Source organism: Pelodiscus sinensis, chromosome 6 (assembly GCF_049634645.1).
Source record: "Pelodiscus sinensis isolate JC-2024 chromosome 6, ASM4963464v1, whole genome shotgun sequence".
Classification (NCBI taxonomy): domain Eukaryota; kingdom Metazoa; phylum Chordata; order Testudines; family Trionychidae; genus Pelodiscus; species Pelodiscus sinensis.
Window position 1 is genome coordinate 59,421,390 of NC_134716.1, and position 12,000 is coordinate 59,433,389.

The following is a 12,000-nucleotide window of genomic DNA, read 5'->3' on the forward strand; positions in this document are numbered from 1 at the left end:
AAGAGATAAGGCACCCCTTCTAACATTTTGTTGTCTGTCTCGTTCTGCAGGTGGTGAGGGCCATCAATTCGGAGCTGCTCAACAGGCTCGTCTGTCTACCAGATCTGGACAGCGTCATGGCCGGCTTTGCTGCCCTTGGCTTCCCGAATTGTGGAGGAGCGCTCGACGGGACACACATTCCAATCCGTGCACCGCCCCATCGAGCAGCCCAATTCATTAACAGAAAGGGCTACTTTTCTATGGTCCTCCAGGCCCTGGTCGACCATCGTGGCCAGTTTTCTGACATTTGTGTTGGGTGGTCAGGGTGGGCACATGATGCCCGCATCTTCAGGAACTCGTACCTCTACCGGAGGCTTCAGGCAGGAACATTTTTCCCGCATCACAACTTTGCGGTTGGGGATGTGCACATGCTGTGTATAGTGGCTGACGCAGCCTACCCCCTGATGCGGTGGCTGATGAAGCCCTACACCGGCCACCTGGATGCAAGCAAGGAGCAGTTTAATGCTCACCTTAACCGGGCTCGCAACCAGGTGGAATGTGCGTTCGGACGTTTAAAAGGCAGATTCCGGTGCTTGCTCACACGCCTAGACATGGGGGAGAGCAACATCCCTGAGGTGGTGGCCGCGTGTTGCGTTCTCCATAACCTGGTGGAGAGGAAAGGGGAGGCCTTTCTACCAGGGTGGGGTACAGGTGCTGATGGTTAGGAGAGGCACTTTGCCCAGCCCCGGACAGCTGCCATCCGCCAGGCTCACTGGTCTGCTGTTTGCATACGGGAGGCCCTACGGGAGCAATTATCAAGTGGAGGCCACTGACTCTACTGAGGGGCTTCTGCCTGGGGACTGGGCCCTGGCCCAAAAGAAGCTTCCCTACACAACCCATCTCCTGACCCTGTTTGGAGAAATCATAAACACCAGGGTTTGTCTCAAAATAATAAGTTCTGGTTTATTTTTTTAAATATCACTCACTGGAAAATAGTATAACTGTTGCAAACATAAAAAAGCTTTTGTTCATTTTTGATGTAGAAAATATAGTTTCATGCCAAACTATGTACAATAAACATTTTGTTGAACACTTTCCTTGTCATTTAACTGGGGTGATGGGGGTGCTTGAAACCTGGAGGGGGGGGAAGGGGACTTGAAACCTGGATGGGGGAAGGGGATCAGGTTGCACGGTGCTTGCCTGATCTCAGTCTCCTGCTTGGGCCTCGTGTTCGGGGTCCACCATGGCCACGGGATCGGGTGGTGCACCTGTCAGTTGGCTGGATAGGGTGCTCTTGGGATGGGGAGGCCTGGGGGAGAGGAGGGCCAGGGGGAGAGAAGGGCTGGGGAACTTGGGGGGCTGGGGGAGAGGGAGGTCCAAGGGGGGAAAGGGATGCTGTTGTGGAAGGGGGGTTTGGTGGGGCGGGGTCATGGGGTGCTGGAGGAGCAGGACCAGGCACAGGAGCAGGCAAGCCGCAGACCTCCCTGAGAGTGGCAGTCAGGGACGTGCGCTGCTGGACCAGCTCCTCCATCAGCCGATCATGCCACTGATCCTCTGCCTCCGCCCTCTCTCGCAGGATGGTGTTGAGCTCCTGCACGGCCTCCACATGCTGCTTCAGGATGTCCGCATACACACGCCTGTGTCTGCGGCTCCCATGTCCCCGAGATGGAGGTGGGGCTGGGGTGCTGCGGCCCTCTTGCACGGCTGGTCCGGCTGTGGAGGAAAAGAGGAAGACACAATCAGTCCTAAAAAACTGGACTCTGTAGCACTTAAAATACTAACAGGATGGTTTATTAGGGGGTGAGCTTTCGTGGGCCAGACCCACTTCCTCAGATCAGACTAACACGGCTACATTTCTATCACAATCAGTCATGTGTGCAATAGCTGTCCAAAAGGGCATGCCCTCTCCCTGAGACAGGGGAATCAGACATTCTGAAGGTAACACTGTGTGTGACCTGGGCATCAGCCTGAGCATGACAGGTTTCCCTTGTGCATCACCCCCCCCCCCCCCCCCCCGGTGTTACACAACCTCACTGCACTCACCTGCTGCTTCATCTCCTGCGTCAGATGACACCTGGGAGGCCTCTGGGGTCTGTGTGACTGGCTCCAGGGTGAGGGTCGCCGTCTCCTCACTGTTGTCCTCTGGCACCATGTCCCCATCTCCTGACTGCTCTGGGTTCTGCTCTGGCGCGTCCACCACAGGGTCTGCCAAGCCTGACTGCACGAGACGCCGTGGTGTGCGTGCTTCACCACCACCACCCAGGATCTGGTCCAGCTCACTATAGTAAGGGCAGGACTGGAGGGTTGCCCCAGAACGGGAGCTATGCTCCCTGGCCTTCACATACCCTTGGCGCAGCTCCTTAACTTTGGAGCGCACCTGGTCCTGGGTGCGGGGGTAGTGTTCTTTCTGGGCCAGGGCCTCTGCCATGCGGCCATAAATGTCTGCATTTCGCCACCTGCTTTTTAGGGCTTGTAAGGCCTCCTCCTCTCCCCAGAGCTCGAGAAGGGTCTTGATCTCTTGGCCAGACCATGACGGTGCCCGGCGTTTGGAGCCCCTGGTTGGATCCCCATAAGGCTCTCTGGAAGGGCCAGGAGGGTCTTGGGGCTGGGACATGCTGCACTTCACCAGCCGTGTGCTCTGGCTGCTTTGCTGCCACAAGTGGCTGTGAGGGTGCCTGTCCCTTTAAGAAATGGCTGCAGACAGGAACCAGAGACATGCAAGCCATGTCCCAGATTGTCCACCAGGGCTTCTTCCTGGAGGCCATTATTTTCTTAAAAATGGCCTCCCCATGTCCACACTCACTTATTTTCGACGGATCTCCGTCGAAAAAGGCGTTCTTCCTTGTGCAATGAGGTTTACCGCCGTCGAAAGAAAAGCCGCGTTCTTTCGATTTAATTTCGAAAGAATGCGGCTGCAGTCTAGACGCAGGTGAAGTTTTTTCGAAAAAAGGCTACTTTTTTTGAAAAAACCCCTGAGTCTGGACACAGCTTCAGTCTGGACTCTAGGATGCTGGGAAATGGGAAGATTGCAGAACTTGGGCTGCAGCCTGAACCCAAACATCTACACCGTAGTTAAACTGCTCCTTAACTTGAGCCCGATGAGCCCAAGTCGGTTGGCCTTGGCTAGCTGAAGGTGTTGTTGCAGTGCAGGCATATCTTCAGAGGCTTGCCACAAGCAAGCTTTTTATGCTTGATTTACTTTTCTTTCCAACATGAACACTTAACACAACATAAGACTTCATTAATCATACCGACAGAGATGTGATTCATGTAATGAAGAGCTTCATTCTGGAATATAGATATAATTAAAAGTAAGGACACTGTTGCATGCAGCAGGTAAAACCAGAATTAAAAAGTTGAGGTTTTGATTTTTTTTTTCCTTTCTGCATTTAATTTTGTTAACCTCCTGTGTGAAATTTATGGTGGGAAGTGAAAGTCCTATCTTTTTCTTTTAGGTTGACAATTGCGTTTTTCGCACTCTCTGGTCTGGATATGTTGGATTCCTTAGATGTGGTGAACAAAGATGATATAATAGAATGGATTTATTCCCTGCAGGTCCTGCCCACAGAAGACAGTGAGTGAGTTTTTAGCTTTTTTAAATTGTTGACACTTTCACCTTTTATGTTGCTTTTAGCCCTTGGGAATAGTGCACAGTTTATTCACAGAAAACAGGCTATGTCTATGACATTGGCAACTGAACAACAGAAGTTTTCTGTCTGAGGTTTTAAATACACTAAAACTCAAAAGGCAAAAGCTTTGTTTCAAGTGCTGGTGTGAACAACACTTTGTCCACAGGAAAGCTAACAAACAGAGGCTACATTACTTTGGCTTTGTCTAGACCACACAACTTTTAGTGGCATGACTGTAATGATACAACTGTATCACTAAAAGCTGCATAGTGTAGACAAAGCCATAGATGTGACTTTTCAGAGCTGTGAATACCTGTGATTCCTGTCGACTTGAAGTAAAAGTTGAATGTGCTTATCAGTTCTGGTGGGCAGGAAACCTCTCTTGCCCTGACTGTTCAGAAGAATCCAAAAGTTTAAACTTTTTTCACCAGTTTCAGTGGAAACCAGTGTTTTCCAATTTTATTTGGCTGAGGAACCCTTTTCAGCTTTTCAAAATTTCAAGGAACCCCTAGGTTTGTCAAGCAAAAAAAGGGGGGGGGGGGCAGAGGAGGAGAGAGGGACCCACCAATTCATGAAATTCACATTCCTTCCCCAAGACCCCCCCCCCCCAACTCCTTTCTGTGAGGCCTCATCTGCTCTGTTCCCCTCCTCTCCATCACTTCCTATACCCAGCCCTTATACCTGTCTCAACCTAGTGAGAGTGAGGTGTGGGGTGGGAATGAGGGTTTTGGGTGTGGGAAGGGGTGAGAAGTACAAGCTCTGGGAGGGAATTTGGATGCAGGAGAAGGGGCTGTTGACTCAGGGAGGGGGCTCTAGGCTGGGGAGTGTTGGGTTCAGGTGGAAGGTTGGGGTGCTGAGCAACCCAGGGCTTGTGGCTGTGAGGGTGCAGCACTTTGGGCTGGATATGTGAGGGACTCAGGGCAAGAAGTTTGTGAGTATGATGGGCTCAGGACACAGATTTGTGATGTGTGGATGGTGGAGGAATGTTGTGGCAGAAGACTGAGGATGTGGGGATGCAGGAGTGTGGGGATGTAAGAGGCTCAGGACGGGGTTCCAGTGTATGATAGGCTCAGATTTGGGGTTAGGTGGTGCAGGAGTGTTATGATGTTGCAGTGAAATGGGGGTTTGGTCCCAATTGGGGGCTTGTTGGCCAGGCTTCATTTTTAAATAAAATATGTCAAACTCAAAAGGTTTTAGCATTGTCATTATATATGAGAGGGGTGAGGAACCTGGTTTGAGTCAAAGGTCACTGACCCACAGAAAAGTCAGTTGGGGCCACACAAGTGAGATGCAAAAAACAAAAAAAAGCTCCTCCAAAAACCCCCAAGCCTCACTAATATGGTCCCAAATGTGCTGGTGGGGGTAGGGGACAGAGTGCTAGTGGGGGCTGGGGAGAGGGTGCTGCTGGGTGGAAGGATGCTGGCTTAGGTGGCAGGGTGCTGGGGCAAGGTGCTGGGACAGGCAGGTGGCAGAGTGCTGGGGTCAGGGACATGGTCCTGCTGGGCACTAGGGTGACTGGCAGGGTACTGGGACAAGGAACAGGGTGCTGCTGGGTGCTAGCGTGGATGGCAGGGTGTTGGGGCTGGGGCCAGGGTCAGGGTGGTGCTGAGTCCTGGGGTGTGAGGCAAGCTACTGGGGCCAGGGCGGTGCTAGGGTGGATGGCAGGGCTGCCAAGGAGCAGGATAGGGATGGGGTGCAGGATCTGAGAGGGAGCTGGGGGCAGAAGGGGACAAGGTCTGGGTAGGGTGCAGACCAGATAGGTAGGGTGCAGAAGCAGGCTGGATGTAGGGTGTCTGGCTACGAGGGAGGGTGCGAGGAGGGGACTTGGGTAGGAGTTGGACCTCCCTGATCTGGCACCCTCTAGACCTGACTGGTCCCAGATGAGGAATCTTTGGACCAGGGGAGGTCATTTCAGGGCTCCTGGTCTCCCCCCCCCCCCCCCCTTCCCACTAGGCTTCTTTGCACCTCTATCCCCTGCAACCGAACTAAGCTGCCCACCCCTGCTGGTTCCCTGCACTTCCCCCAAAACCATCCCTCACAATCCAAGGGAGTGCAGCACCAGTTCCCTGCAGCCCCTCACAGCCCAGCTGAGCTGCCCATCTGTTCTGTATGCCCTCCCCCATCCACCTCAGCCCAGCTGAGCCCTGCACTGGTTCCCTGCATGCCTTCCCCACAGCACAGCTGATCCCTGTTTCCCTGCACCTCCTCCAAGCCCCACAAAACTGCTGAGCCAAGAGCCGATTCCCTGTCCCTTCCTCCCCTTGAGTCTAGCCCCGGTTCCCACTCAGGAATAAGCCCTTTTGAGCAACTATTCTTGCGCAAGAGGCCAGTGTAGATAGGCAACATGAATTTCTTGAGCAAGAAAGCCCTATGGCTAAAAAGGCCATCAGCACTTTCTTGGGCAAGAGAGTGTCCACACTGCCATAGATGCTCTTGTGCAAAAGCACAGCTCGCACATGGAAGATGTTCTTGCACAAGTAACAATCAGTGTAGACATAGCCTAAGAGTTTCCTCACACGAGCAAAATGAATTTTGTGTTGTGCACCAGTATTGAGTTCATGTGGATTGTTTGGATGTGCCACCCACGTTATTAATAAATATTTTTAAACCTCTACCTTTTCCCTCTACTGCCATGTCAGCTCCCCTGGTGCCTGCTGCCCCCTGACTCCTCACCCTCCTCTGCTGTCCTGACTCCTGCTCTTCTCACTGTCCTCAGCCCTCCTGCAACCTGCCCCCCTCCACCAGCCCTTCTCTCCTCTCTGTGCCCACTTCTCCAGTAGCCCCACTCTGATCATGTGAGCTACCCCTCCTCATCCCCTCTTCTAACACCTCCCTCTACAAACCTGCGTCTCTCCTCTGATGGTGGTCCCTCCACTGGGCAGGTGTCTGCCCAGAATCCCCTGGAACCTGCACCTTCTCTTACCCCTACACCTTCCTGGTGCCTCCCCCTTCCCTCACTTCCCCTGCCCCCTTTGCTCCATTTTTCCCTGATGCCCACCCCCTCACCACCCTCTGACCCCGTTCCCCTCATGCCCCTGTGCCCTCTCACATGACTTGCTCCATCCCAGCCTTCCCCATGCCCACCCCTTCTTTCAAGCCTTCTCCCAGCACCTCCCCATACCCTTCTAGCCTCCAATGCCCTTACCGTCTCCCCTCCCAGCATCACCCTGTCCCCCTCCCACTGACACCTCTCCTCCTGCCCTTTTCCTCATTGTCTGCACTTGGCCCCCTGTCATTTGTCTCTCCTCCACCCCGTCACTTTGGTGCCTTCCCCTTCCCCTCCGCACAAGCACCTTCCTCTCCCAGCCCTTTCCCTTTCCCTCTGCACAAGCCCCTCCCCTCTCCCTCTCCTGTACCTTCTGCCTTCCACTTTGCGGGGCCGGAATCTGTGCTCTGTCCCCGGACTCTGAAGCCGCAACTAAGCCATGCGGTGCATCACAGCGCCCAGCAAGTTTAAAATCCCGGGCTGTGACGTTATGTCACGTCCGGGCGTCTCTCCACCCGCTGGTTTGAGCGCGCTGCGCAGGGCAGCAGCAGCCAGCTAGGTGGAGCTCAAGAAAGGTTGCACACGGTGGGGACGGGTCTGGGGACGGGGAGAGATGCTCTGGGGCCGGGCTGGGAGGACGCGCGCGCATGGGGTCGGGACCAGCTCCAGATATTGCAGGAGCATGGGCACCACAAGCCCACACAACTCGCTGCCCATGCCTCTGCTGGCTAGCTGGCGCTCTCTCTCTCTTTTTCAGAGGGGGCGGTGGAGCGCCGGCTCCTCACGGAACCCCTCGTTTTGCTCCAATTGGGAAACACTGGTGTAAACCATGAAATGATTTTAAAGCTATGAACAAGTGACATTTTAGTCAACTCTTCCATTCACACTGGGGCAGAACAGTTAGTTTGATGGTGCTTCTAAGATTTCCTAATCAGTGAAGTATGATGGCTTGCCATGTGTTCTTTTCATACTTGAGCCAACTGCTGGGGGGTCTCCTTTTAAAGTTGCTGGCTACTTCTATGAGAGGGATGTGCAAATCGTATGCAGGTATTGTGCTTATCACTTATTGTACAGAGTTGGCCACTGACATAGCTGTAATTAATGTAAGCCAGTGGTCTCCAACCTTGTTACACCCAAGATCACTTTTTAAATCTCCGAACAGGCGAAGATCTACAGACCTGCCTCTTTCTTGAAGCCACACCCCCTTTCTTGAAGCCCCGCCCTCTCTATTCTCCTCCTGTCCATCATTTGCTATCCCCAACCCTTAGGGTACGTCCAGACTACATGCCTCCGTCGACGGAGGCATGTAGATTAGCCAGATAGGCAGAGGGAAATGAAGCCGCGATTAAAATAATCGCGGCTTCATTTAAATTTAAATGGCTGCCCCGCTCTGCCGATCAGCTGTTTGTCGGCAGATCGGGGCAGTCTGGACGTTCCCCTGTCGCCAGAAAACCCTTTTGTCGACCGCCCCGTTATGCCTCGTGGGATGAGGCATAACGGGGCGGTCGACAAAAGGGTTTTCTGGCGACAGGGGAACGTCCAGACTGCCCCGATCTGCCGACAAACAGCTGATCGGCAGAGCGGGGCAGCCATTTAAATTTAAATGAAGCCGCGATTATTTTAATCGCGGCTTCATTTCCCTCTGCCTATCTGGCTAATCTACATGCCTCCGTCGACGGAGGCATGTAGTCTGGACGTACCCTAACTTACACACTCTGATAAACAGTTTATTTTTAAATTATGCGATGTATAAAATTATAATCACATGTTTATAGTTATGAAATAAATGGTCTGTTTTTTATTCATGCTATTTAAATCTAAAATGAAGCATTTATAATTATACATTTTGTGGGGACAGAGTTCTGCGGCTGGGGGCAGGAGAGAGGAAACAGGGTGCTGGGAGGGCAGGGGACAGGGTTCTGCAGCAGGGGACAGAGTGCCAGTGGGGACAGGAATAGGGACAGTAGCTGGGAACAGGGAAGTAGGGACAGAATTCTGTGAGTGGGGACAGGAGAGTAGGGACAGAGTTCTGTAGCTGAGGACAGGAGAGTGGGGACAGAGTTCGGGGAGTGGGGATGGGAGTGGGGACAGAGTTCTGTGGCTGCGGAGTGGGGGCTGGGAAGTGGGGTGCCAGTGGAGGCAGAGAGTCCCCTGTATCTGCCTCCTCCCAGGATTCCCCTGCCCCCAAAGGGAAGCCTCCCGCACGCGTGCCGGCCCCAGGGCCAACCCCCCCCCCCCCCGGCTCAGGGAAGCCCCGCGCGCGCGCCTCCCCCGGGGTTGACTCACCCCTCCTGTGTGGTGCAGGGAGCCGATACTCCCTCCCACAGTACACCCGGCAGAGCAGCTAGCGCACTTCCGGAATCACCACAAGTGGCGCTAACCTGTGGGACTTCTGACCATCCCTGGGAAGCCTACACTACCTCCATTTTCACTGGAGGTAGGTAGTGGGGCTTCTCGGGGATGGGAGGGAAATGGGGGCGGGGCGGACAGGACGCCTCGCGATCGACCAGTCGATTGCGATTGACCTGTTGGTGACCACGGATGTAAGCAATACTGAAGCAGTTGCGAGCCAGCAATGTAGGAAAGCAGTGGAGGAATAATGGGAAATAAAACATAGCAGCTGCTGAAAATGAAAAATAATAAACAATCTGGTTATTGGAGCTTCGATAGTGAAATTACCCATTTTAATCTTTTTAGAATGAACAGAGCTGGTGCAGTATCCCAGGGAATAGCAGGCAATCTGAGTACATTTTATAACTGTGTAGACTGTTAACTTGTCTTGTTTTACAATGTTTAGCCTTTTGTAGATCTGCAAAATGAGTATGAAATGAACTAGGGATGTAAAAAGTTAACCATTTACCTGGTAACCATTTACCGGATGCAGCAGAACCGGCAGGATCCCCAACAGTAGGGGCTCTCTTCCTGGAGCAGCCCCCACTGGGTATTAATGGGTTAAATGATTAAAATTGTTTAATGGGTTAACATTTTTTCATGGTTATTTACATCCCTAAGGGCTCGTCTAGATTATGCAGAAGATTTGAAAGAGGATATACAAATTCCCTTGGGAATTTGCATATCTTCTTCCGATCTCACTTTCAAAAGTGAAAGTAATCTAGACGCGTTTTTTCAGCAACCCCCCCTTTTTCAAAAAGCCGTGTAAACCTCATTTTTTGAGGAAAAGTGGCTTTTCGAAAAAGGGGGGTTGCCAAAAAAACGCATCTAGACTATTTTCACTTTCGAAAGCTCCACTTTCAAAAGTGAGATCGGAAGAAGATATGCAAATTCCCGTGGAATTTGTATATCCTCTTTCGAATCTTCCATGTAGTCTAGACATAGCCAAAATGAATTGTAGTGTTATACTCACCTCATGCTTGCTTTGTTTGCTTTCAAGGTTTGCTTTCTTAACAAAGGCAAATAACCTGTTTCTAGTTTTCTACTTGTATAAAGCATTTGTTCCTCACTTGCAGTTCATGAACCTGCACTTGTCATGGGGTCTAGCAGATGGTTTTGGTCCTATTCCAGTACTGTGCAGTAGATTCAGAATTTTGGACAAGTAGCCATTAGACTTCATCTAGTGCATCCTCCAACAACTTATTTTATTTTTATAATTATAAAAATAAAATAAGCAGTTATAAAAATTGCTCTTTTCATTTGTCATTAAGCACATGTACATCTTTTTGGTAAGTATACCCCTTATTGGACAGTCTCTCAATCCCTAAAATTAATCCTTAAGCCTTATAGGTAAAAAGTCAACCCCCTGGTAACAGGTGTGAGGATAGGTGGACCTTTAGTATATTCTCCAGTTCTGCAGATTCTGGTTTTGTCTAGTCAATGTAAAGGAAAGTGCCAGAGTCCGGGGCCTTCTAGGAACAGTTATACACCAATTGCAGTTGTTCAGATCTAAGGTCTGCTAATTAGGCTGCCTCCACACTGCCCATATTCCCAGTCTTGTCCATCATTTGTGAACCTGTAGCAGAGTTGCCTTTTTCCATGAGGCCCCTCACTGCATGCTGCAACCTCTTGAACTTTTCTATGTGCAACCTTCCATTCTAAATCCCACTTCACCTCATGAAGAGCAGGAGTTTTAACTATATTAATTGCCTGCTTTTGTCTCTCTTCTCATATTTGTTTCATTTGGCCTTTGATTGTGAGTATTTTTTGGAGCTGGGACTGTCACTGAGTATTTGAAAAGTGTGTGTCACCTAAAACAGTGGTGCTCAACCTTTTTTCATTCGCGACCCCTAGAGCCAGGAAAATTTTTGTTGGGGGGGGGGGGGGGAAGCTAGGAACATTTTGTTGCAGCCCCCTAAATTTAAAGCGCCAATCCACTCCCCTGCTGCTCCCCCTGCCACATGTATGTCGGGCGCCAAGCCAGGAAAAGGAAATACCAGCCAGCATGGATCAAAGCGCTGCAACCCCCCAGGAAGACAGCTGCGACCCCCTTAGGGGTCGCGATCCACGGGTTGCACACCGCTGATCTGAAAGGCGCTCCTGTAAATTAAATAAATTATAAGAAGTCACTTATTTCTAAGGCTTCCTTTTGGTTAATGAAGTAGGTGGATTAAAGATGTAAATAACACTAACAAAGTAATGGATTGGATAGTAGTATCAATGAGGAGCCAAAAGGGAAAAAGTGGAGCCATTTTAAAATATCAGATAAATTGGTAGCTTTTCAAATTTTGAAATGACTACTACTTTTCAGTATGCTTCATCTAGTCAAATTGGTTTATTTATGAAATACAAAATAAATGGGTAGCTGAATATTGAGGATATAATTCTAATTATTCTACCTTCATCAGTCTGTTCACCAGAATTCTGTGATGGAATTAATCTGAATGTCTTTCTGGTTAATAAATAAATAATAGTTCGTGGTCTTTGGTTTCATATTCACGCAGTGTAGTTCATCTGCCATCTCTTCCATCAGCAGAGTTCTCACTACTGTTTTGATGGCCCATACTTTTCCCTACTGGTCCAGTCACCCTTATGAATTAATATTTTTTTCCTAAACTGCCTTTTTAATGAAGTAGCTATTTTTTTATTAAAACACAAAGCAAATCTGTTCTGAAAACAATCAAGTGCACCTGTCTAATTCTGATACCTAAAATTGATCGTATAAAAGAACATTTTTGCAATTGTTTGGTTTTTGTAGAAATAATGTTTCATTGCAAGAACTTTGACGCAGAATAAATAGATGTCCTCCACCTTTTATAGGAGACTTTTTAAACTTTTTTGTGGTTTAAATGAACTTTTCTATATTTTCTGGAATGGTAGCATTACTGACTTTAAAGTTTATATCCTCACTAGGGATGTGAATGGTTAGTAGGCTACCTGATGATCATCATCCTTACTAGCAATTGCCACACACACAGCTCCCTGCACTTGGAGGGCCGGAGCAGGAGCTGGTCA

General features: G+C 50.1%; 1 protein-coding gene across 2 annotated transcripts in view; it reads left to right on the forward strand.

Moving 5' to 3' along the window:
• PGGT1B (protein geranylgeranyltransferase type I subunit beta) overlaps window positions 1–12,000 on the forward strand; it is a 64,686-nt gene that overhangs the window by 11,437 nt on the left and 41,249 nt on the right. For both annotated transcript variants that reach the window (XM_006134477.4, XM_006134476.4), the window contains exon 2: window positions 3,435–3,553. In XM_006134477.4, the coding sequence (XP_006134539.1) occupies window positions 3,435–3,553 (119 nt within the window). The remainder of the gene's footprint in view (window positions 1–3,434; window positions 3,554–12,000) is intronic.